This window comes from Mustela lutreola, chromosome 3 (genome assembly GCF_030435805.1).
Source record: "Mustela lutreola isolate mMusLut2 chromosome 3, mMusLut2.pri, whole genome shotgun sequence".
In the NCBI taxonomy this organism is placed as follows: domain Eukaryota; kingdom Metazoa; phylum Chordata; class Mammalia; order Carnivora; family Mustelidae; genus Mustela; species Mustela lutreola.
The window spans coordinates 63,382,261-63,409,457 of NC_081292.1; the positions used below are offsets into that span (position 1 = coordinate 63,382,261).

The 27,197-nt window shown below is 43.3% G+C and overlaps 1 protein-coding gene across 2 annotated transcripts in view; it reads left to right on the forward strand.

Moving 5' to 3' along the window:
• Positions 1–306: 306 nt before the first annotated feature.
• SLCO5A1 (solute carrier organic anion transporter family member 5A1) overlaps positions 307–27,197 on the forward strand; it is a 143,981-nt gene continuing 117,090 nt past the window's right edge. For both annotated transcript variants that reach the window (XM_059166257.1, XM_059166256.1), the window contains exons 1-2: positions 307–405; positions 2,109–3,507. In XM_059166257.1, the coding sequence (XP_059022240.1) occupies positions 2,595–3,507 (913 nt within the window). In that variant the 5' untranslated portion in view covers positions 307–405; positions 2,109–2,594. The remainder of the gene's footprint in view (positions 406–2,108; positions 3,508–27,197) is intronic.

The window sequence follows — 27,197 nt, forward strand, 5'->3', positions numbered from 1 at the left end:
GCACGGAAAAACAAACAGAAATAATTTCTTTATTCCTAGTGGGCTCTCAGGCTCAGCAGCAGACTTTCTGGGAGACCTGTTCCTTCGGGGCCTCAATGCTCCCGGGTCTCCCCCACCGCGCAGGTGAAGGGCACCCTTCGGCCGGCTGCGCGGTCGCCCGCGCGCCTGCGCCCTCTGCTGCTCTGCTCCGGGCGCGTCTCTGTGCGCGAGTGTCTGGAGAGGCTTGGGTGACAGGCGAGGGGTGGGGGTAAGAGTTCAGCCTGACTCACAGTCTCATTCACGGATTTCGCCGCCGCTGGACTGAAGCTGCCTCCCCAGGCGGCTCCCAACTACTCCAGCACCTCCACAGTCCCCACTTCGCGCCGCTCCACTCTCAGCCAGACGTTCTGACCGACAGACTCGCGAGTGAGTAGCGGCGGCTTGTGCGCCCGGGCAGCGCGGCGAGGTGTCCTCCCGCGTGTTGTGCGTGTGTGTGTGCGTGTGTGTGAGTGTGCGCGCGCGCAGGGGTGTCCCTGGGATTCCACGCAGGCTCGGAGAGCTCCCTGCCAGGAACCGTGTGTCCCTCCGAGCCGGCGCTGTGGTGTGGGTGCCCGCGCCGGCAGCGGTTTGGTCGCCCGCGGAGCGCCGAGGGAGTTTGCCGGGATTCCCCCGCTCCGCGCGCGGCCGCCGGTGGGGTTCCCCGGGAAGGCGCCTGGGCAAGGAGGCGGCGGGGAAGCCCGGGGTGTGAGCGGCTCGCAGGCCGGGAATCCGGGAGCAGGTCTGGCCCCTCAGAGCCGAGGGAGCCGAGGGAGCCGAGGGAGCCGAGGGAGCCGCCGGAGCGGCCGCCCTGGCCACCCGGGCTCTCCGCCTTTCTCCCTTACCCTTCCTCCTTTCTTCTCAGCATCATCACAAAAGCGCGAAATGAAACCCAGTGCGGCGAAGTCCGGCTCTTGTCTCCCACCTGGTGCACATCACCCCAAGCCGCAGGATGGGAGTGGGAGTCCCTAAGATTAGGGGCGGGGGTTTACCCCGAGGACACACCTGTTTTCGCCTCTTGCTGAATTCGATCTGGATGCGGGATCGCGCGAGGGGTTCTGACATATACGCGCCGGTGTGTGTGTGTGTGTGTGTGTGTGTGTGTGTGTGTGTGTGTGCGTGTGTGTGTGCGCGCGCGCGCTCGCGCGCACGCACCCCGGGCCCACTCTCGCGGGGTGCGCTCGATGTAAACAGCACACCTCCTTCGCGGCCCCCTCGTGCCAGGACTGCTCGGTGGGCTCCTAGTGAGCTCTGTGACAACGTGCCGCGTCTCTTTGTTTGGTTGTTGCTTCCCCACCCCTCCGCAAAGCAAACTGATTTTCGGTTTCGCGTGACACTGAGCGCTGGGACTTGGTGTGGGCCGCAGCCTCAAATGCCCCTGGTATTTGAAACTGAATAGTTCTTTCGGGCTGGGGGGTTATTTTTAGTGTTGGGAATAAAGAGGCTGGCGCGTTGACCTTTTTGCGGCTGCTTTGGGCTTTTCATACGTGTCTCTAATTGATGAAGCAGACGGATTCGCATACAGTCGCGCACACGTGCTTGCGCACAAGTGTGTACATACATTTCTACACACGTAGCTTTACCCCCTTCTTTTCTTTTTAAAAAATCGGTACTAGGAATGTACTGTGTTTGTAAAAAAACAACACAAAAACACCCCCAAAACCGAAAACCCAAAACAAAAAAACTTTCCTTTGTTCTTTTGGGTATTTTCTATTTTGAGTAATGGAGTAGGAGTAGCAAAAGGGTTGCAATTAGTTCACTCGAATAAAAGACACTGCTTCTGAGTCAGTGCTGCCCGGTTGATAATTATTAACATATAAAAGCAGATGCTCTGTTTAAGGCAAAAGGGGCGGGGCGGGGGCAGGTCCACGGTAGACAATGAGGGAGGGTCTCTGCCGACCGCCTGCTGCTTATTGTTCGGGCACTAGAGGCTGCAAGCCTGCTGCCGCCTCCTCCTCCCGGGCTTCTCTCCTCGCTCGCCCCTCGGTCCCATCTGGGACTGTTGGAGTCACCCAACGCTGGCCCCCGGGGCGCCGGGACGCCAGCCCCAGCCGCAGCTGCCCTTCGCTGACCGCCCTCTCTCTGCTTTGCAGGTTGGCATCTTTGCGCCTGAGGGTGTCGCAAGCCGAGGCGGCGAGGACAGGGCGCCTCTGGCCCAGCCTGCCGGGCGGTATGCAGCGCAGGCAACAGCGCTAAGCGCCCCCACTCTGGACACGGGGCGTACTCGCTCCTGGCGGCGAGCCGAGCCGCGGCGGCGGAGGGCATGCGCCCGGGACGCGCAACGCTCCTGCCGCGAGCTACCGCCCCGAGGTGGACCCCGAGCGGGGCTCATCGCAGGACTGCGCGGACCCCTGCCACCCGGGGCACGCGGCTGCGGAGCCTCGGGGCCGCATCTGCGGTCAGGATGCCCTGGGTGCCTCTCTGCTGGTGAGGATGCTCTGCTGCGCGGCTCTGCATCCCCAGCCCCGGTCCCTGGTGGGCACGACTGAGTGGGCCCGACTTCGGCCCCTCGTGCTGGTGGATGAAAAGCGCCGGAGTCCCTGAGTACGATCAGCGGTCGAACCTGAATTTTAAGAGCCATGGACGAAGGCACTGGGCTGCAGCCCCCGGCGGGAGAGCAGCTAGAAGCACAAGCCACAGTAGGAGCTGTCCACGAGAAGTGCGACCCAGAGACCTTTAGGTCCAAGAGTTTACCGGTCCTGAATAGCGCCTCCTGCCGGCCAGACCTCAGTCCTGCGAATGCAGGAGCCAAGCCAGCCACGGGCTGTACAGATTCTTTGGGCCATCAGGTGAAGCCAGGCCCAAGACGACTGGCCCCCAGTCCCTCAGCTCCTTCCACTTCCGGAGAGATGGCAGGGCTCATGGATTGTAACCACAGGGTGGAAGTCAGCAAAGCTGTGTCGGTGTCCTCCACTTTGGCCACGCTCCAGGGAAGAAGGTGCCTCTATGTGGTCCTCACTGATTCCCGTTGCTTCCTGGTTTGCATGTGCTTTCTGACCTTCATCCAGGCGTTAATGGTGTCTGGGTACCTGAGCAGTGTCATCACCACCATCGAAAGGCGTTACAGTCTGAAGAGTTCTGAGTCGGGGCTGCTGGTCAGCTGCTTTGACATTGGGAGCCTGGTGGTGGTGGTGTTCGTCAGCTACTTTGGCGGCCGGGGTCGGAGGCCCCTGTGGCTGGCCGTGGGTGGACTTTTCATTGCCGTGGGGGCTGCTCTCTTTGCTTTACCTCACTTCATCTCGCCTCCCTACCAGATCCAAGAGTTGAATGCCTCGGCTTCAAACGATGGCCTGTGTCAGAATGGCAACTCCACGGCGCCTTCGGACCCTCCCGCCTGCCTGAAGGACTCAGGAGGAAATAATCATTGGGTCTATGTGGCTTTATTCATTTGTGCACAGATTCTCATTGGGATGGGTTCCACACCTATTTATACCTTGGGACCAACCTACTTAGATGACAATGTCAAGAAAGAAAACGCATCCTTGTACCTAGGTAAGACTTTCCTGTCTTCTCAAATAAGCTTAAACTCAACAGTGAAAAGGAAACACTTCAACATTTCCCAGGAGATTGTTATATATATATATATATATATATATATAGTATGTATATACATATATATGTAAAATATGTACATACACATAGGATCTCATCATATATATCTCACATATAATATATATAATGTCATATATATTGCATGTATATTTTAGGCATTAAGCTTCAGTTTATTTTATGTTTTTATATTTCAGCTTCAGTGTGGTATGTTTTAGTTTGGAAGATAATCAAAATAGTAGAGAGGTCTGTGGGCTAATCATCAGACTACACTACACGCGCTTTTCCCGAGTAATACAAACTTTTAACTATGGGGTCATGCTTCTTTCTCTTGCTGCCTGCCTTTGTAAAAGCTCTCCTTTATCAAGTTTATCTTCAAATGGCTGTTCTTCTAGAAAGTTCAGGAAGGAATAGAAGTACCTGGCGTGCAGAGTGAAGTTTTGGATTATTTACTGCTTTCATGCCCTGCTGCTTCTCATTCTTGTCCCCCACAGCAAGTCTAATGGAGTACCTAGACTACATAAAAGATGCTTTGCTGCCTCCATAGCTGTATTTCTTACAAATCACCTGCCTCACCATTTAAAAACAACAACAACAACAACAGCAACAACAAAAAATCTTGAGTGATGACTACGTTATCTTTATACAGAAGCAAGATCACAAGTTGTAAAGTTAATTCAAAGCTATTTCTATTGCTGGGTGAAGGCTCTTAAGTACATGAACTTGGTAACAAGTGGCTCTTGGATTTGGTGATTTGACTTGCATGAAGCCGCTCCTGTGAGGGGGTGTTTGGGTTAAATAGAGGTGCTGATATGAGGCCGGGCAGCTGTTGTGGTAGGTTGGAAAATGTAGTTTCTGGAAATCTGTGTGGTTGTCAGCATCTCCCTGTACTAGCTGTCCCTTCAAAACTGAGCTTTTAAAGGGATGGATTTGAACCCTTGAAAAGAGTGAAGAGCAGTCATGCTAGATGAGATCTTTGTTTTTCTATATTTCTATACTGGAGTCCAACTAAAAGAAGAGAAAGGATTATATTTTATTAAAAAAATGGTAAAGAAGAAAATATCAGTTATACTTATCATTTTATTAGCCATGTGCTGATAGGATCTTTGGTGTGAGACTAACGAGGTTTCAAAGGGTAGTCAAAATGATACCCTTTTAAGAGGCCTCTGCTCTTTCCTCAGCACAACTTCTGTCCCCAGAATCCATTGTAGAGGGTGTCTAAACCATGTGTAGTCCCCAGTAACTGGCCCAAATACATTAGGACAAGAGTTTTATAATTTATTTTTATTATTAAATACAAGAGAAAGAAAATTTCATTCAGGGCAGAGAGCACTAGCTTGCTTGTTACTTTTGCCTCCTTGTTTTCTAACATTTATTACAAAAAATTTCAAACATTTAGAAAATGTGAAACAGTCCATGAACACCAGTATTTCCACACCTAGACTCAGTAATTGCTCATTTTCTCATATTTACTTTATCAACCTGTGTGTATGTATGTATGTATGTAATATTTTGTTTTGGTTGGGGGGCTAAGCCCTTTGAAAGTAATTATAGACATCCCTAGTTTCCAGCATGTATCTTATAAGAACAAGGACTTTCTTTTACATACAAACAGGTACTTTAACTTGCTAAGTTCATAATCATTCCTTAATATCATCAAACATCCAGTCCATCTTCAAATTTCTTCAATGGTCCCCTCAATGTCTTTAATAACTATATATTTTTCCAGCCAGGAGGCAACCAAGATTCTCATACATTGCATTTGGCCCCTAAACTTTTTAGCGGTTTTATCATCTAGAAAAGTGCCTTAGCTTTTTTCTTTTCTCATGATATAGACTTTTTGAATGGACAAGTCTAGTCTATATGTAGAATGTTCTACATTCTAGATTTATGTGATTATTTCCTTGTGGTGTCCCTTACCTTGTCCTCCACCCCCCCTATGTCTTGTGCACTGACAGTTCAGCCTAAAGGTTTGAATAGATTCAGACAAAACATTTTTGGTCAGACTGCTTCAAGGTAATGTGGTGTGTTTTATGTTACATGTATCTGGCCATTCATTAGTGATGTAAAATTTAATCACTTGGGGGGCACCTGGCTCAGTGGGTTAAACCTCTGCCTTCGGCTCAGGTCATGATCCCAGAGTCCTGGGATCGAGCCCCACATCCGGCTCTTTGCTCAGCAGGGAGCCTGCTTTCCCCCTCTCTCTCTGACTGCCTCTCTGCCTACTTGTGATCTCTGTCTCTGTCAAATAAATAAATAAAATATTAAAAAAATTAATCACGTCAGCGGGGGTACCTGGGTGGCTCAGTTGTTAAGCATCTGCATTCGGCTCAGGTCAGGGTCCTGGGATGGAACACTCATCTGGCTTCCTGCTCTGCAGGGAGCCTGCTTCTCCCTCTCTCACTTCCCCTGCTTGTGTTCCCTCTCTCACTGAGTCTCTCTCGGCCAAATAAATAAATAAATAAATAATCTTAAAAAAAATATTAATCACTTGGTTGAGTGGGTGATTGCTAGGTCTTCCCATTGTAAACATGCATCTCTCCCTTTGAAAATCCAAAGTGATCTTTAGAATGGTAACTTGACTCTGCAAATATCCTAATTGTTATTCTATTTTTGCTGATCTTTGTCTTCCATTTACTTTGAAAACTTGGATATCCCACCCCACTCCTTGGAAACCATTCACGCAAATTTGCTTCCTCAAAACCAGAGTAGAGCCATACACAAAGGGAGAACGTCTCCTAGTAAGAGCCCTGAGAATTAATTTTTCTAGTCGGGGTTGCCCACTGAGAAGAAAATCAGCAAGTGCTGGGCACTGTGCTACTTTTAGGAAGACCGAAAAGGAGACATCGTCCCAGCACCTGAAGAGCTTTCAGTGTCATAAGGAAATATTGGCAATTTTAGGGAGGCGTGTGAAGTGAAACGCATGCAAGGGGAAGAAATTTACACCAAGGGTATTTGTTTTTCTTTCTTCTATTCCTCTTCTTCCCCTTCCTCCTCCAATTTTTTTTTTTTTTTTGAAAAAACTTTGATGAATGCCTTAGGACACCTTCTTTGGGAAACTCAGGAGAATTCTCCTTCATATTTAATGGAACTCAGTAAAAGCCACAATGGTTTGAGTACCAGGAATCTTACTTGTACTATTTTATTTAATGTTCTTTCAATGACCTCATGAGTTGGGATTATTTTCCCTGTTTCAAGGACGAGGAAACTGAAGCTCAGAGAGTTTGAGTGACTTGCTTAAGGGCTTCAAACCCACGCATCTCTGACCCTAGAGCCCTGGAGCGTCCTTCCTTGCTGCCTGTTTTTTTTGCCAGGAGGCTCCGAGAGACTGAAATCCCGGGGCTGTGCCGTGTTCAGCAGAGCTCTGAGAATGCTGCAGAAGGTTGCAGAACTGGCATTCAGTTATCAAACACGATCAAAACAAGATCCTTCTCAAACCTTTCAAGCGGGGTTTTATAGGTAGCCTCTGTATAAATTCAAGTAAGAGACTACTAAGTGATTCTTAGAAAATGACAGATGTTAACCTACTATGGTGGAAGATTTCTTCCTAATAAATAACCGGTTTAATATCTTTGTTGTTTTCCACAAAAGAGTTCTATGTTACTTTTTCCACTATCCATTCCTTTCTTAATCTGTCAGTCTTTCTAGCTTCACATTATCACCGGAGAAAAAAGACAAAAGCAAGTACCAGGTTCGTAATAGTGGGCACGGCCAAATAATCTGAATTAATATTAAAACCATTGAAATGGAGTGTAAATGTATGTCTTGATCTTTTGAATGTTTGATGTTAACATTGTGGCAGCTTTAACTGTAAAATGCCCTAACTCCTTCAGCAAAGAGGTTTAGTGTTGACCTGGAGGGTAGAGAAAGCTTTGTAGCTATTGAGAAGCAAGGTTAGTAACTAGACCATGATTTGTCATTGTACTTCAAGGAGAGAGAGAAAATGTGGTCCTTTGAGGGCAAGAAATTAATGAACCAACAGTGAAATGAGAGAGAATGGTTAAGCAGGTGGGAAAAGGGAAGAAAAGGATGCATTTCTAGAATAGAAAGCCACAACTCTGGTTGAGGGATATTCAGGATAAGTAATAATTGCCCATGCGCTGGCCATGGGCCAAGCAGCGTGGGTGCAGCCCTTCTACCTCCCCAGTGTGTGAGCCCCGACTTCACACCACAGAGAGGGGGCGGGATTGGCACAGTGCTTCAGAAAGAGCATTCCCTGAGAGGCAGAAGATCTGTATTTTAGTCTGGCTCTACCAGTGATCGGGGGTGAGCCTTTAGACAAATCCCTTCACGTCTCCCAGCCTGTTTCCACATGGAGATTAGTACATTTGTTTCCCTCACTGTAATATTTTGAGGACCAAATGGGATTACATGTGTGCAAGCATTCTGCCAACTGTAAGAGGCAGCACTCTGCTCTGTTCAAGTGGAAATCAGACTCCTCCTACAGAGTGGGCAGAGTGAGGAGGGAGATATTTTACTCTTTCTGCGTATGAAAAGCCCTAGCCAGATCTTTTTATAGTTGGAAAAAGTAAAGAAACAGTGTGTGGGAAATGAAGACATTGTATAGGAAATCACTCCTTAGAAACATTGTACGGGTAGATTGGCTCAGCGTTTCAGCAATGTTATATTTTGATTTATTGAGTTTTCTGAGAATCCAAGATTTCATAGCTGGTGCTTTCTGTGTGCATCAGCCTTTGATGGCTATCTTTCTTTAGTGTGTGAACGCTTATGCAACATATATTTGTACCTACTGTAACATAGCAAGAACTCTTTTGAAGTTTGAGGGGGCTCTGTGTTGTCCCAACTTAAACCACTGTGGGTCTTCGTTTGCCCACACAGACTGCCAGGGGGTTTGGTGAATGAAGACTGGTCCAAGGACATCCTCAGAAGTAATTTTATTATTTTAAGATAAATAGCTGGTGGCTTCTTCTTCTTCTTCTTCTTCTTCTTCTTCTTCTTTTTTTTTTTTAGGTTTCCTCAGTCTTTTGAAAGTACAGTGAGGCTGAAATCAGTTGAGTTCTATTTCATCAAGATTTCATAGTATAAACATATATGTGTGCAAATATCTGTCTATCTAGCTAGCTATCTATCTACCTATAGTACTCTTTGGAGTTATATTGTTATTTTTGGGTATGAAAACCCTTCAACATATCTTGTCTGGCTCTACCAGAGGCCAGTGGTGAGACTTTAGACAAATCCCTTAACGTCTCCCAGCCTGTTTCCACATGAACATGAGTACCTATCTCCCTCAACATACCTTTTTTTGTTGTATAGAAAAAATCTCGATCAGTTTTTAGCAGCGTTCTCTAGAACAATTTACGTTTGTAAATTGTAGAACAAATGACATTTGTATCTATATTTATAGTAATAAAAACAACAAAAGATACATACATGTATCTTTCAGTTCAGCATTCCCCAAACTGTGTAACCCCATATCAAGGTGGTTTTGACAAGTTAGGGGTTCATTTATCTTCAGCAACCAGCCAGCTTTCTCTCTTCCTGCCGGGCTCTTCTTACCGATGACTCCTGTACCTGAAACACTGCATCCTTTTCCTTACAGGGAGGAAGTGGAGGAGGCAACCCCTGTAACTCTCCAGGATGTCCCCTTGGCCAGGTGGAGTCCCCTGGCCTCTTCTAGCTAACATGATTTTGGGAAAGGCAAGTGTTGGGTTTTCTCATCTACATGGAAGTGGAAGGCAAGGAAGATGAAGGTGGTGTGAGTGCTGAGTGACTTCTGGCTGTAGGAGTCAGCCACGCCAGTTGTGTTTTTCTTTTTGTCTCAGTAGCTGGAAAACCCAGGACTTTTTTTTTTCCCCTGACCAGTATTAATAACCTACCATCAGTGGCTTATAGCATTAATTTGCCTGACCTTTTGGTTGGGATTTGGAAAGGGCCCAATAAATAGTACCCTTTCCCTCCCTTGAGTTCTGAGGTCCTTTAGAAATTAGTCAAAGACATAAAGTGGGGGCCAAAATATCACTTTTTTAGATGGAGGAATGAAAGCTCATATCTTTGTGCAGATGGATTGTATAGGAAATCACTTCTTAGAAACATTGTAAGTGTCCCACCACTGAACAGACCTATTCGTCCAGCCACAGGCAATGCTGGACCTCAACAGTGTAGCAGCCCTGGGTCTCCCCATGTCGGGTGGGGCCAGGTCTGGAGGAGCCCCGGTTAAGATTTATGCCAAGAGGGAGAAGGCAGAATTTTTACTCCGTGTGTGCATACTCACTCCTAAGAGACAAAAAGGAGGAGTTGAGCTGAACATCACAGTTTATTGTAAAATTCATCCATCACATTAATCTTCCTTTGCTTTCCTGGGGAGGAACAGTCCTGGGGCATGGGGGTGGGGAACCAAGAAAAGAACATTATGTGGAGTATATATTCTCTTCTAAGACTTTTTTTTTTTTTTAAGATTTTATTTATTTATTTGACAGACAGAGATCACAAGTAGGCAGAGAGGGAGGCAGAGAGAGAGAGAGAGAGAGAGAGAGGAAGCAGGCTCCCTGCTGAGCAGAGAGCCCGATGTGGGGCTCGATCCCAGGACCCTGGGATCATGACCTGAGCCGAAGGCAGAGGCTTTAACCCACTGAACCACCCAGGCGCCCCTCTTCTGAGACTTTTAACTCATTTTTTATTTTGCTTTAATTTTGCTTGTCTTGTTTGTAATGTGTTCATCTTTGTAAGCCTCATAAAATCCTTCTGGGAAGTAGACTCTGTACAAATAACGAATAAATAAAAAAAATAGTCTCTCCTGAAAGCTAATAGGAAGGAGAATGATGATGGAGGGATTTGAGGAAATGGTCCAAGACACCTGGAGAAATAACGAGAATGGATGCAGGGAAGGGACTGAGAACCACGTGGCATCTGTGGCCCACAACAGTGTCTTGGTGGGATGTTAGTACCTCTCACATATACCTGGGGCAGTTAATCTGTGTCGTACCGTCAGTGATTCCTGAATTTGTACCAGCCGGGTGGTTGTCACTTGTGGCCCCTAAGACAAACTAGTCAGTTGTGGCCCCTAAGACAGTTGTGGCCCCTAAGACAAACTAGTCAGTTGTGGCCCCTAAGTCAGTTGTGGCCCCTAAGACAAACTAGTCAGTTTCAGACATTGAGAAAAAACTTCAGATTCGAACTGGCAAGCAGAAGAGTTTAGAGCCTCGCCGTCGAAAAGACAGTTGAGTGCAACTTGATTGATTCAGCCCACCTGCACGGAGAACAGCCTTTTTAGTAGTTTTTGTACTACAGTTTTGAAGCATGATTTTATTGATCTCTCCCCTTCCAGTGCTCTGAAGTCTCTTAAGTATGCAGTCTGAAACAGCCCTTCTGAAACTTCAATACCGTTGGACTCACTGGGGTGTTTTTTCAAAATGCAGATGCTGCTTCTGTAAGTGTGGAGTGGGGCTTGCGATTCTGCATTTCTAATCCGCTCCCAGGTGAGGTCAGTGCTCCTGGTCTGACGACCATGTTTGGAGCAGCAGGGGTCTACAGGCTGTACATCTTTGGTGCTTTTCCCAGGTGGGGAGTTGCTGTCTGGGCTTGCCGGTGGAGCCCCTGCTGTCCAGACCAGCTGCTGACTGAAGTTCTACTTCATCAGGAAGAACCCTATCATCTCTTACTCATTTGTGAAAGCAAGATGTCAGATTGGGCTATTTCATAAGCTGTGGCGGCTGTTTGGAATTCCACAGTCTTATGACATGGTGATCACTGCTCAGTTTAGTAAAAGAAAGTGGCCTTAGACAAGTGGTATTCATTTTGACATTAACCAAAGGGAGTGCCACTTTCTTTACTGTTTTCTGCATTCCGAAGGCTCTGTGCTGTTGGGTTCCTTTGTGTTGGTGGAACCCAGCGTGTCAGAGGTATGTCTGTGAGCTGTGCAACTTCAGGTGAGCTCACCTTATGAGGCCCCTTTGGTGGGGGAAAAGCAAACACATTTGGCTCTACTTTTTTCTTTCTAAACAATATAGGAGACTTAGTGGTGAATTGGGGGTTTGACCGTACATAAATGTAAGATCTGAGTATATTGGAAATGATTTTGAAGAGTGAGGATCAGAAGTTTTTCCATTGCAAAGGGTGATCAGACAGAATAGGGCATGAGCTGGACTGGCTGGCAGAGTTCTCTCTAGAGTCAAGTCCAAATGAGTCCCAGAGATCATTTCATTTAGCCCCATTTGTAAAGATAATCATTTGACAGGTGAGGAAGCCTGGGCTCTAGGATTAAAGGATCTGTTCTATATAAAGCAATACGGTAGCTCCTCTAGAAATTAAAAATAGAATTACTATATGAGCCAACAATCCCACATCCAGGTATATATATATATATATATATATATATATATATATATATTGAAAAGAATTGAAAGCTGGGTCTCCAATAGATATTTGCACACCCAAGATCATAACAGCATCATTCACTATAGCCAAGAAGAGGAAGCAATCCAAGCGTCTCTCCACACGAGTGGCTAAACAAAAAGTGGTGTATGCATACAATGGGATATTATTTGGCCTTAAAAGGAAGGGAAATCCTGACATGATCATCTACAACATGGATGAATCTTGTGCTAAGTGAAACGTGAGTGTTTGACATACACCAGGCATTGTGCTAAATTCTTTATCATCTTATTTTATTCTCAGAAAAACTTTATGGAGCAGCTACGTTTCTTCTTTACTATTGTGGTAAAAGACACATAAGACTAAATTTACTGTCAACATTTTATTTTTTATTTTATTTTCTTTTAAAATATATTGTTTATTTATTTGAGAGAGAGAACAAGCAGGGGGAGGGGCAGAAGGAGAGGAAGAAGCATACTCCTCTGCTGAGTAGGGAGTCTGACATGGAGCTTAATCCCAGGACTGAGGGATCATGACCTGAGCCAGAGGCAGACGCTTAAGTAACTAAGCCACCCAGGTGCCTCACCATCAACCATTTTTAAGTGCACAAGTTAATAGTGTTCAGAATTTTCACATTGTTGTACAGTAGATCTCTATCTTTCTCACCTTGCAACACTGCAACTCTGTAACCATTAAGCAGTAATTCTCCCTCCCCTAATTCTTGGCAACTATCTTCCTACTTTCTGTTTCCAATGTTTTGACTACTTTAGATACTTCATATGTGTAGAATCACACAGTGTTTTTTCTTTTGTGACTTGCTTGTTTTGCTTAGTATGATGGATTTGAGATCCATTCAGACTGTTGCAAATGGCAAGTTCCCATTATTTTTTATGGCTAATATTCCATTGTATACATATACCATTTTTAAAAATACATTCATCTGTTGATGGACACTTGGGTTTCTTCCACTTCTTGGCTATTGTGAATAATGTTGCTGTGAATATACCTCTTTGAGATTCTGCTTTTAATTCTTTTGGATATATACCCACAAATGAAATTGTTGGATCATATGATAACTCTGTTTTTCATTTTTTGAGGATCCTCCACACCATTTTCCATAATGACTGCACCATTTGACACTCCCACCAACAGAGCCTGGGGGTTTCAACTTCTCTTATCTTCTGTTCTTTTGACCAATGGCCAATTTGATGGCTGTGAGTTGATATTGTATTGTAGTTTTGGTTTGCATTTCCTTAATGGTTAGTGATACTGAACATCTTTTTATATGTTCTTTGGAACATATATGTTTTCTATGTTTATACCTTTTATATGTTTTATATGTTTATACTTTCTTTGGAGAAATGTCTAAATGTTTTGTCACTTTTATTTATTTATTTTTAAAGATTTTATTTATTTATTTGACAGACAGAGATCACAAGTAGGCAGAGAGGCAGGTAGAGAGAGAGGAGGAAGCAAGCTCCCTACTGAGCAGAGAGCCTGAAGAGATCCTAGGGTCCTGGGATCATGACCTGAGCCGAAGGCAGAGGCTTTAACCCACTGAGCCACTCAGGAGCCCCTATTTTGCCATTTTTAATTGGATTATTTTGTATGGTTGTTGACTTGTAGAATTTTATTAAATATTCTGGATATTGCCCCTTATCAGATATATGATTTACAATTATTTTATACCATTCTATGGGTTAGTTTTTCACTCTGTTGATTGTTTCCTTTCATGTGCAAAAGTTTTAAGGTTTGGTATAGTTTCATTTGTCTATTTTTTATTGCCTGTGCTTTTGGTGTCATATCCAAGAAATCATTACCAAATCCAGTGTTGGAATATTTCTCCCTATATTTTCTTTAAAAATTTTTTTTAAAAAAAGATTTTATTTATTTGACAGAGAGAGAGATCACAAGTAGTCAGAGAGGCAGACAGAGAGAGGGGGGAAGCAGGCTCCCCGCTGGGCAGAGAGCCTGATGCGGGGCTCGATCCCAGGACCCTGAGATCATGACCTGAGCTGAAAGCAGAGGCTGAGGTCCACCCAGGCTCCCCTCTTTTTAAAATTTTTTAATTTAAATTCAATTTAGTTAATATATAGTGTATTATTAGTTTCGGGGCTTATGTTTTCTTTTAGGTGTTTAATAATTTTTGGTCTTTTGAGTAGGTTTTTGATTTGGGTTATTTTGCATATGGTGTAAAGTCAGGATCTATCTTCCTTCTTTTGTATGTGGACATCTAGTTTCCCAGTATCATTGTTGAACATGGTCTCCTTTACCTATTGCGTAGTCTTGGTTCCCTTGTCAAAAATCGGCAGCTACTTTTATATTTTATATTTTATGTATTTATATATTTTATGTATATTTACATACATTTTAAACAAAGATTTTATTTATTTATTTGAGAGGGAGAGAGAAGGAGAGGAGGGAGGTCAGCAGGAGAAGCAGATTCCCTGCCTAGCAGGGAGCCTAATGTGGGACTTGATCCCAAGACTTCAGGATCATGAACTGAGCTGAAGGCAGTCACTTAAGCAAGTGAGCCACCCAGGTCCCCTATATACATTTTATAGATGAGGAAATCCAGATTAAAAAGTACACTCAAGGTCATCTCAAAAGTGGCAAAACTAGCATCAAAGGTCATCATCCAAAGCTTGAACTTAAAGCATCAACATTATGGAGAGAGGAGAGGACAGAAAAGTTTATAAACTTCTGGTGTGATTTTGGTTGAGTTTCTTATTTTTATTATCTATAAATGAGGTGAAGAGGTAAGGCTAGTGGTTTCTTAGATTCTTTTTTCTTTAAAGATTTTATTTATTTACCCAAGAGAGAGCACACAGAGGGAGAAGGAGAAGCAGATTCCACCTGAGTAGGGAGCCCAGTGTGGGACTTGATCCCACAAGTCTAAAATCCCAGGACTCTGAGATCATGACCAAAGGCAGATGCTTAACTGACTGAGCCACTCAGGTGCCCAGTGTTATAGATTCTTATCATCTCTTGAGTTCTCTAGTTCTGTTTCTTCTCAGCCTGTCTTCATATGGTTTTGTTCTGGAACTTTGTACTTAGATCTGGAGAGAAGTTGTAGTTTGTTCTGTTTTTCCTTGAGCCATTAGAAGCTAGTCTCTTGAGCCCTTCATCTACCCTCTGTGGCTTGACTGGTATCTTATGTGACAGCTATCCTGTGGGAAACCAGGCTTTTTTTTAAAAAAAATTATTTATTTATTTTTAGTTCTTAGATTTTATTAATTTATTTGAGAGAGAAAGGGAGAGGGAGGGAGAGCGCACGTGAGCATACAAGCCCGGGAGAGGGGCAGAGGGGGAAAGAGAGGGGAGGCCGACTTCCTGATGAGCGGGGAGCCCCATCCAGGACCTGAGATCACAACCTGAGCCAAAACCGAGAGCTAGACACTCAACTGACTCAGCCACCCAGGCACCCCTTAAAAAAATTTTTTTTTGAGCAAACTCAGCCCACAACGTAGGGTTTGAGCTCAGGACCCCGAGATCAAGAATCACATGCTCCACTGACTGAGCCAGAGCAGACACTCCTTTTGCTCTTTTTCAGACAGTATGTATTACCTGATGGTAAATTCAGAGTCTACTTCCCCTTCTGAGATTTATGATTGCTTGTGAAACTGTCACCCTGCAAAATGCTAATCCTTGTTACCTAATATAACCTAGAAAGGCAGGTGCAGGTTACTCTTGCTTAAAAGAGCATATTTATGTAATTAATATTTTCAGCAGGATGACATTACATAATTTGCAACCATTCGAAATTGAATTGTACAGTTCCTGAGTGACTAGCATGTGGGAATTCTTGGCTATAATACTTTACTAGTAATAGTAATAATAATGGGATTTGGTTTTGTCAGATGTTTTCTTATTTTTTTGGTCTCGAATTCTTATGAAGGAAATGGAACTTTTAACGTTTTTTTTTTTCTTTCTTTTTCTCTTCTCTTCTTTTCTTTTTTTGTAAGAAGAGGGGAGAAATTTAAGTGAGTAAGACTGTGTGTAGTGAATTTGAGACATTAGGCTTTCTGGCCATAGATTTCATATGTATATTAATCTGAATAAATCTACTCCTGATCAATGTATAAAGATAGACCAATAATCCTCATTTGCAAAGTGTCTTTGTATTATTGGGTGAAAGCTATTTGCCAGTATTTTGTCTAGAAACATGCTGTTGGGTTTCAACTGGAAAGGGAAACTTTCCTGATTTGAACTGAATTTTGTGGCTTTCCTTTTAGATGAAGGGCAGCAGCAACTTTTAACAGATGCAAACATTTGCCTGAGGTAAATCTGAAAAATTTCCCATGGAAAAGACTTACTTAAAAATACAAATATAGGGGCACCTGGGTGGCTCAGTGGGTTGAGCCTCTGCCTTCGGCTCAGGTCATGATCTCAGGGTTCTGGGATCGAGCCCCGCATCGGGCTCTCTGCTCAGCGGGGAGCCTGCTTCTTCCTCTCTTCATGCCTGTCTGCCTACTTGTGATCGCTATCTGTCAAATAAATAAATAAAATCTTAAAAAAAATACAAATATAAATCTTATGGGCTCTGGGATGGCTCAGTTGGTTAGGCTTATGACTCTTGGTTTGGCTCAGGTTATGATCTCATGGGTTATGGGATTGAGCCCCATGTGGGACTCTGTGCTCGTGGGCAGTCTGCTTAAGGATTTTCTCCCTTTGCCCTTCCCTGACTTGTGTGCATGCTCTCTCTCAAGTAAATATTATTTGTTTCCTTATTATTATAAATAATATTTACTTGAGAGAGAGAGAGCACAAGCAGGGGGAGTGGTAGACAGAAGAAGAGGGAGAAGAAGGCTTCTGGGTGACTGGGAGCCCGATGTGGCCCTTGGTCCCAGGACCCTGGGATCATGACCTGAGCCGAAGGCAGATGGTTCCACTGAGCCACCCAGGCGCCCCTAGATAAATAAATCTTTAAAAAAATACAAATATAAATCTTAGAATAGTTATTCTGAAATTTCGTTTTGCTGGTCTTAAAAGTATCTTTAGGGGGGTGCTGGGTGGCTCAGTGGGTTAAGCCTTTGCCTTCAGCTCAGGTCATGGTCTCAGGGTCCTGGGATCGAGCCCCACATCGGGTTCTCTGCTCGGCAGGAAGTCTGCTTCCCCTCTTCCTCTGCCTGCCCCTCTGTCTACTTGTGATCTCTCTCTGTCAAATAAATAAATAAATAAATAAATATCTTTAAAAAAAAGAATTAATTCAAAAAAGTATCTCTAGGTATTTCAGTCTTATGAAGCTTTCAAAGAAATTAATTTTAATTTCTTTAATTAAGATTAGTGAAGGGCATTGGTGGCTAATGCAAGAAAGGAAAGTGATGGGGAAGTTCTCCTAATCTCTGAGTTCAGGTTTTTGGGTGTGCATTGTTCTTTTTTATTCACCCTTTCTTTCCTTTTAGTTTCTAGAGTCATTGTTGTCAGGGAGAGACCCTTATTTGGAGTCTCATGGGACATTTATTTATTCACTTATGTGATATTTCATACCACTTTGGGGATGACTAATGTAGGACTTGGACCTTCTGGGTCATCCTGTTTTGTAGGAATGCTAAATCATATACAGATGGCTAATTTGTAATTTGACACAAACTTCCACTGTAATTACTGACATGACATTGACGAAATCATGTAACCTCTGCTCCCCTCTTTGTAAAATGATCTAGTAGTGATCCCACCAGAAAACTTCTAATCTGTGGTGATTTTTGAAAGCTTGATTAGGGATGGGAGCGGTGGGACAGGGGACCGACTATATACTGTATACTGTACTTTTAAAGCTAATCCTACGAAGTGGGTCCTGATCCCCCAAGAACTTATAATCTAGTTTGACTATTTATTTATCACCATCTGTTCTGGGTGGTTTAAGATGATGATCTGTGAGCTGTGTGACCTCTGGCAAGTCCCTCAACATCTCAACGTTTTCATTTTTCAGGTTTGTCAATTGATGGGTTGGAATTAGAGTGTCTCAAATACTCTCTGATTAGAGGTACATGGAGATGTGTGTCTGATACAGAGAGTGTCTGTCCTCTCTGATTTCTTCCGGACCTATTGTACTATATAGGTCCAGACGCTAGCATATTCAAGGCAGTTCATTCTGGTTAAGAGAGTGGCTGCTGGAGCAGGGTTTGAATTCCAGCTCCGCCAGGGCCAGTTGAGAACCTGTGGCAGGTTCTGTGGCCTTTCTGTGCCCGATCCCAACTCTGTTAACCCTGAGATCATTGTGGGCTAGTTATGAATTAATGTGTGGGATGCACTGAAAACAGGACGTGGCCTGGTACATGGTTAAACACTAAAAAAAAAAAAAAAAAAAAAGGTGGGCTGTTATTATTTTTTTAAAAGAATTAATCCTGTTCGGGAAGAGAGTGGTGTTAGCTTTCATTGTTCCTGGCAGGGTACAGACCTCTTGTGGCTTTTCTGAACAGGTTGCCTGCCTCACAAGCTATGTTCAGTGTGTCTGCATTGACCACGCCTACTCGGGGCATGGGGTGTTAGGCTAGCCCTGAGCCAGGTGGGATGAGACAGGAGGTTTCTAGCAGTCCACTGCTGTTCCTGACTGGCCAGCACCTTTTCTGGAGGTATCCACTTCATCTCCCTCCCTCCACAATGATATGTGGACTCTGTGCTTCCTTGGGTCTGAAGGGTCTGTTATCTGCCCTATCAAGTGAAGAGCGACCATGGGGAGAAAGAAGACAAAGCTTCCAGGTTATAAATAGCTTCCTGATGAGATGCTCTTGCTATGGGCTTGTGATAATTATAATGGGAGCTGTTGGCTATAATCAAGTTTAATTGCTGAGAACCATGGGGAGGTAGCCCTAAACACACATGCTCATGGGCTATCGTTATGTTTTTTTCTATCCTTTTCTAGACTTAAAAATCTCGGATCAGCTCTCCAACCAGCAAGTGCTTGTGTATGAGTGTAATTCCAGAGCCTTTTGTGGTTCTTGGAGTGGGCCAGTCACTTTCCTGGGCTCACTTACTGATATCATGGCTCATGGGGTTTATTATGGATGGGAAGTTTGGGTGGGTTATATAAGAAAGCCAGTGCCCCAGAAATACAGAAATGGGCCTTCTTGCTTATCTTCTTTTATAGAGGGCACATAGTCTGTGTGTGTGTGTGTGTGTGTGTGTGTGTGATAAAGAGAGAGAGAGAGAGGAAGAAAGAGAGAGGGAGAGAGAGTTGGGGGTGTAGGAGAAAAAAAAAACAAGTGGAAGAAATGGGTACATTTTCAGAAGTTGCTTATACTGTATCCTGGAAATAGGACTTTACCTTGCTATTGCTGGAGTAGGAATTTTTACATTTCTTCTAATTCTTATTTTTCCAGGGTCAATGATAGTTCATAGATTATTATCAAAGCCTTTTGTTTTTCCTTCCCTCTCTGACTGTAGTGATTTTATTTTATTTTATTTTTTTAATATTTTATTTATTTATTTGACAGAGATCACAAGTAGGCAGAGAGGCAGGCAGAGATAGCAGAGGAAGCAGGCTCCCTGCAGAGCAGAGATCCCGATGTGGGGCTCCATCCCAGAACCCCGGGATCATGACCTGAGCCGAAGGCAGAGGCTTTAACCCACTGAGCCACCCAGGCACCCCTGTAGGGATTTTATTATCTGTCTGTGCTCCATTCAGTGTTTGCATGGGCAAAGAAAGGAAGTAAAGGCTGAATTAATTGATTTTTGTTCTATACTTAATTACTCTTATAAATATTTTTTGCTTAAAAAGTGGAAAGTGATATCTAAAATAAAGTTTGGATTCCTATCAGTGAACCATGTGATTTGGGCCATGCTATCACAGGTAATGGTTGGGTTATCAGTGTTATTATTTGGCTGTCTTTTGTCTTGACAGTACCAGCTCCCTCCCAAACCCCTTTTAAGGCTTTGGTTACTTAAAATAACCAGTCAAGTGTCTTAGAAAATCTCCACAGACTCCACTTTCTACCCTAAATTCTCAACCAATTTGCCTTTGCCCTAATAGCTCCCATTCATGCTCACAGCCGGGACCTTCTCCCTTCTCACTCCCTGTGGATTCTAGTGGACTGTCTGTTTGGATCTTAATTATGACTTTTCCAGGATGCTGAGCTTTGCTCTCTGGGGACTCTTTCCTGTGGTTTGGCCCATTTCACTGTGTACAGAATGCCTACTTAAGCTCTCAGAGCCTCCGTTTGGGTCTCTGGGGGCAATGGCCTGTTCTGGCCTGGAATTCTGACATTGAAACCACACACAGGTGCTTTGCTGTATACAGCTATAATTCTCAGTAGGGGTTATTTTGTGTCTGTAGCTTGTGAACTCACCAGGTTAGAAAGAGCCCAATGCTGACGAGGCCTGTGATCATGAGTTACTGTGAGACAGTCGCCATTGCTCTGTTCCGTAATGCATTGCTCTTCCCTTGTCCTGTCAACTTGCAAATGAGGTTACTTACTGACCTCCAGGGGACAAGGAATAGGAGCAGTGCTCACCCACCTTTATTGCAAGAACAAAAACAAAAACAAAACCCATGTACTGTATTTCAATACATGGAAAATGTATAATAATAATAATGATGATTAAACTTAGCATAATAATGATGACATAGTAATTATAATCATCATCTTATAAGTAGGCCTGGGAGGCAGGGTGTTTAAATGTTCTGACCAAGCTGGTTTTAAATGACTCAAATGATTTTTAGGTCTTTGCAAATTTTCTTTTGGCATATTTGTGTTTCTAATAGGTTGGTTGTAAATTTTTTAAGAAAACATAGATGCCGGGACGCCTGGGTGGCTCAGTTGGTTGGACGACTGCCTTCGGCTCAGGTCATGATCCTGGAGTCCCGGGATCGAGTCCCGCATCTGGCTCCCAGCTCCATGGGGAGTCTGCTTCTCTCTCTGACCTCCTCGTTCATGCTCTCTCTCACTGTCTCTCTCTCAAGTAAATAAATAAAATCTTTAAAAAAAAAAAAAAAAAAAAAAAAAAGAAAACATAGATGCCAAACAAAATATTTACACATTTCATTGGTAACTGTATTTGGGTTAAAAAATAAATATTCCTTTTCCTTTTTAGTGTTGATATCCTTTTGATGCTTAAAAGATACTCTAGCTGAGATATTTGGTTAAAAAGTACATGTTGATTTTTTTTAAGAGTTTATTTATTTATTTGAGAGAGAGAGACAGTGAGAGAGAGCACAAGAGGAGAGAAGGTCAGAGGGAGAAGCAGGCTCCCCATGGAGCTTGGAGCCCGACGCAGGACTTGATCCCAGGACTCCAGGATCATGACCTGAGCCGAAGGCAGTCGCTTAACCAACTGAGCCACCCAGGAACCCACCTGTTGATTATTGTACATTTTGTTTTCTTTTTTTTTTTTTCTTTTAATTTGACAAATAGGCAGAGGCAAGCAGAGAGAGGGGGGAAGCAGGCTTCCTGCTGAGCAGAGAGCCCTATGTGGGGCTCGATCCCAGGACCCTGGGATCATGACCCGAGCTGAAGGCAGAGGCTTTAACCCACTGAGCCACCCAGGCACCCCTGTACATTTTCTTTAATGCCTTTATTTTATTTTATTATTATTATTATTTTTTTAAAGATTTTATTTATTTATTTGACAGAGAGAAATCACAAGTAGGCAGAGAGGCAGGCAGAGAGAGAGAGAGAGGGAAGCAGACTCCCTGGTGAGCAGAGAGCCTGATGCGGGGCTCGATCCCAGGACCCTGAGATCATGACCTGAGCCGTAGGCAGTGGCCTAACCCACTGAGCCACCCAGGCGCCCCTAATGCCTTGATTTTAGACTACCATGCTCTTTTTTTTTTTTTTTTAATGCTGGTTCAGTTTTAAACCTGTAGTTTGTCTTCCATTAAGAAGTGCTATGCAAAAGTAACAACTTAGAATACCTATTTTTTACTAGGTGGGAAGATGAATTTCTTATATTAAAGTTTTCACTTCCTTATGAATCCTTTAGCTAAGATTATCAAAAATGTATTTTGTAGCTCTTAGGAGCATATTCATCCATGAAAATCCCACACATGTAGATTCTATTTTTTTTTTTTTTTTTTACTTGACAGACAGAGATCACAAGTAGGCAGAGAGGCAGGCAGAGAGAGAGGAAGGAAAGCAGGCTCCCTGCTGAGCAGAGAGCCCGATGCGGGGCTCGATCCCAGAACCCTGGGATCATGACCCGAGCCAAAAGCAGAGGCTTAACCCACTGAGCCACCCAGGCGCCCCTCACTTTCTTTTTTCTTTCTTTCTTTTTTTTTTTATTTCACATGTAGATTCTAATTCCAGATATTTATTTCTCACTGGTCACAGAGTCTGGCTAATAAGTGGTTCTCTCCCTTTTGAGTTTTCTTCTCTCTTTTTATTTGGCATCATCTGAGATTTTAATTCGAGAGCTATTAATCCATTCATTGATGTCACAATTCAAACTTACTACCAAGCCTGTGGGTTCCTACTGGGATCTTCCCTTACTCTTAAAACATTATTGGTTGATTATTACCCTTTGCTTTAATTTACTCCTACTGATTTAAAGTCTTATGACTGCTCTAATGTGAGTCAATTTGAATTAATGTTTCAGAGAAGACCCTAGGAGGCCTGCAGTCAAATGCTTACTAAGGTTACTGTGTCTGCTCATTTACTTACTCAGTAAAAACGCTGTTTTTTTCTAAAATGGCTAGACATTTTATTGCTGATTTTATTACCTAATTTGTTATGATTCATTCTCTCTTTTGTATTATTCTTTCATTAGAGATTTTTGTTAGGTAGACTTTGTGTCAACATAATTTGAAAAATTCACTGGTTTCTTTTCTTTTCTTTTTTTTTTTTAATTGACAGTGTGATAATAGAGTTAGTAACTGATCCCCCTTGTGACTTTGTACAATCTAAACCTGCTGTGATTAAATACCAGTTCTCCATGAATAGTACAAATATGCCACAGTCTGTCTTAACAAAATATTACTAGTCCCTAATGGACCAGGTTCTAATTTCATTATTGTTAAATCAAACTTTTAATGGCCAGTTTAGTCATTTGAACATTATTGTTATGTTTTTATGCACTTAATTTCCAGAATTTAATCTTTCTATATGCTCCTTTTAGTTTCCTGCAAATTACTTGGGTTAGAATAAACTAATTATATTTAATTCATTAACCTCTCCTCTATATTCTAAGTTTCCATTAAATGTGCTTTCCTTTCTTTCTGGTAAAGGATTCTTTTCTGGTCAAGGATACTATAAGTTTTTTGAAGTTTTTTTTTTTTTAATAGCTGAATAATTTTCCTTTCATAACATGCATTTTTCTTTTGACTAAAACTAGAATTTATTATGCCAGTGTTTTCCAAGGAACTTAGATTTTCCCACTACTTCATGTACCTGTTTCTCTGTTAAGTGAACAGAATGTGTTCAAGGTTTCTGAGTTGCACAACGGCTTGTCATCCCTAAAATAAAGACTTTGAGACACAGGCCCCACCTCTTTAATAAGTTTGATATTAATAAGTTAGAACCACATTTTGATATTCACTGAAGGGAGGCAGCGGGGGAAGATGGAGAGAGGTGAGGGGAAACTGAAAACTGAGCCTGGGGGCACCTGAGTGGCTCAGTGGGTTACGGCTCAGGTCATGATCCCAGGGTCCTGGGATCCAGCCCCGCATCGGGCTCTCTGCCTGACAGGGAGCTTGCTTCTTCCTCTCTCTCTGCCTGCCTCTCTGCCTGCCTCTCTGCCTGCCTCTCTCTCTGCCTGCCTACTTGTGATCTTTGTCTGTCAAATAAACAAATAAAAATCTAAAAAAAAAAAACCAAAAAACTGAGTCTGGGTGTTAGATGTGGTCTCCCCACATAATCACCTGGTGATCTTGAGCCACCCAGCTGTTCTGTTTCATTTCATTAACTTGGGAATATTAACTTGGACAGCACCTGTGTCCCACAGGTGTCAATAAGATGAAATGAGATGAGTACAATGTCCTTTCTTTCATCAAAGGTTTATAGACACCTACTCTGTGCCAAAGGCTGGGGTATGATGCAGAGCAGGACTGCTTTTGTGGAATTTAGTTTAGTAAGGGAGACAACAAAGAAGTAAACGATGAGTAATTACAAATCATGACAAGTGTTATAAACACAAGAAATCGCATGGCATGACATTGGGGGAGGAGGTACTCAGCCAGTAAGATCGTTAAGAGGAAGCCACGTGTAAGCTGGGGCTTAAAGCATATTTAAGAACCGTGACATGTAAAATGTAATCTCAGTCCACAAATCTGACATCAGAAACCCTAGGATGGAATTCTTAAACATATCTGAACCTCGTAATTACCCAGGGAGCTCCCTTAAAAATGCAAACTCTGGACCTGTCTCCGAGGGTGCCTAATTTAGTCAGACCTTAGAGTCTGTAGTTCTGAAAAACTTCCTGGATGATCCTATTGATCTCTCAGATTTGGAAACTTGTCCTAGAGGAATCCTAGTCAGAAACAACAGTTGCCTTTGAAAGGGATGTCTATGGCTTAGTCTTTTCGGATCTTGCTTTCTATCTGTTGTGGAGCTAGTCCCCATTTCCAGCAGGTGTGTTTAATGGGGGAGCTTCTGGATGCTATTTTAAGTGGGGGGAGGGAGGTCTGTTTCTAGTACATATATTGGAATTCTGGTGTGTAATATTGTATGTTAAATAGATGGTTGTGTATTGTTTTGGAAATCTGAAGTTTTCACAACTTTATGCACATAGGAAACATATTTGGAATTCTATGAAGGTAAGCATGGAGATACCTCACAGCAGGATTCACTGTACTTATCCCTTTGCCTAGTTTGAGTATAACTTTAATATATCTCTCTGTATATTTCATATAACTAGCGATTCTAAATAGGAAACTAGGAATTGCTCTTATGTTGGGATCCTAAGGACAGACACATCTCAATTTGTGTCTTGGGGCAAAGGAAACAGGAGCCTTTTCCTCTTTTCTCTCTCCTTCCTCGGGCTTTTCAGGGAAGCCAGTAGCAGTATATTTGAGAACATAGAGTAGCCACTGAGACTTACCAGTGAAAGGCTTTTCCAAAAATTGTTTATTTTAGAAATCTTCCTGTGCTCCAAGCTATATTTTTAAAAAGATTGATTGCTAGCTGATCAGTAAAGTCCTGTGGCTGGTAGGATGTGGCTAGTGACAATCTTTCAAAATACAACTGTCCTTAAATGTAGAATATTGTGAAGATTGATTCTCTGTAGTCTCAGGGTATGAACTCAAAGTCATCTTTCATGACCAGTGATTGCTGCCTTTAGGACCATGAAGGTCTGAATTATGGTCATTCAGAAGATCCTTCTCTGGTGAGGAGTTAACATGTGATCTCTCAACAGATTTATCTTTATAAAGCAGCCTGTGATTGAGGGCTTACCCTCTCCTTTAGTGAAGGAGAGCACAGACAGAATCTCCGGGCTTCTCTGGCAGGAGTACCTTCAGATAGAGTAGAACTCTGACATGCCTGCTCATCTTCCCCTGGGGTTGTCTCCCTTTTGTTTTTACATCATTTTTTTTTTTAAAAGATTTTGTTTATTTATTTGACACACAGAGAGTGACAGCGAGAGAGGGAACACAAGCAAGGGGAGTGGGAGAGGGAGAATAGGCTACCCACCAAGCAGGGAGCCCGATGCAAGGCTCGATCCCAGGACCCTGAGATCATGACCTGAGCCTAAGGCAGACGCTTAACGACTGAGCCACCCAGGCACCTCTGTTTTTACATCATTTCTACACTCACCCTCAGGTGTCAGGGTGGGGCGGGGAGCCTCTAGTTTGATGTTCTAACTAGAGAACAGATGATCCCCTTCCTTTGGTTTTCTTTGGCCTTTGGAAATAGCAGCTCAAAAAAGGCATCCGTAAATACTGAGAACAACAGGGAAATAAAGTCAGAAACTGTAAGAAGCCTAAAGTCTCATTGAGTTTTAAGTTACAGATTTTAGATCCTAACAAAAATGCTTTAGTGCCAGGCCTGGTTTTATCCTACACCTTCTCTTGGGAATTCTGATATTTACTTCCAGAGGACAGTGAAAAACTCACATACACCTGGTCAGATGTAATATCTCTCCTGGTCTCCGACCAGCCTTACAAGGAAGGTGCTGTCACCTTTTCCTATAGACAAGATTCCTAGATGACAGGATTTCTTCCCGGCTAATCACTCAGATTTCTCCCTCTCTTATCCCTTTCCCTGACAGGGAGATGGGGAGGTGAGGGCAGGACTCACTTGTCAGTGGAATCTCTTGAGAGCCATGGGGAAGGCTATTTATTTATTTATTTATTTGGCGGTGGGGGGGGGGGGGATCTGGGAGAGAGTATCCCAAGTAGACTCCACCCTGGGCGGGCTGTATCGCAGGCCCTGAGCCCAAGAGTGAGATGCTTAACGACTGTGCCCTCCAGGTGCCCCATGGAAAGGTCTTTTAGCTAGAGCTTTGGGTGTGGCTGAAACTGAGGGATGAGCCAAAGATTTGAGAGGGTAGGTTCCGAAGGGGAACTGGGGAGGGAGGGTGCAGAATGTGTTAGTACCACTCTCGGCTTTCACTGAAACTAATCATAGGGGGAGATGAAGCTCACACGCATCAGAAGACAATAGTGCAGTCCATGTGGTTCTGGAACTGGTGGCCTGTCCTGTCATTGGATGCTGTCAAGCTCCCAAGAGGAGAGGTGCTTTTTGCGGTGGCATGGCAGGCATGGTCTGCTAGGAGTCAGCTTGACTGAGGTACAAGTTCTGGCCGGACCAAGGTTATATTATTTATATTATATGTTATATATTTTATTATATATCATTGTATATTATATTATATTATATATTGTATTATATTATACATTTATATATTATAAGGCAATATTATTATTTATTACATATATTATTATAATATATATTTTATTTATTTATTTCTTTATTTATTTCTAATCCTTTTTTTTAAAGATTTTATTTATTTATTTGACAGAGAGAGATCACAAGTAGGCAGAGAGGCAGGCAGAGAGAGAGGAGGAAGCAGGCTCCCTGCTGAGCAGAGAGCCCGATGTGGGATTCGATCCCAGGACCCTGAGATCATGACCTGAGCCTAAGGCAGCGGCTTAACCCACTGAGCCACCCAGGCGCCCCAATTATAATATATCTTTTATAGCCAAAATGCATTATAATAGAAACCAGGAAGATGGCGAAGTGTGAAAAGCGCAATTTGGAGGCTTCAAGTCCTCAGTCTGGCAGAATAGAGAGTCTTTGTAGGTGAGCATGACAGCGTATTTGGGCCAGATTGTGGATGGCCTCGACGTGTTGTGATTTGTAAATGATATTTCTACTCCAGGTTTTTTATATTTTATAAGGCTTACTTGACTTGGCATCTTCTAGAAAAAG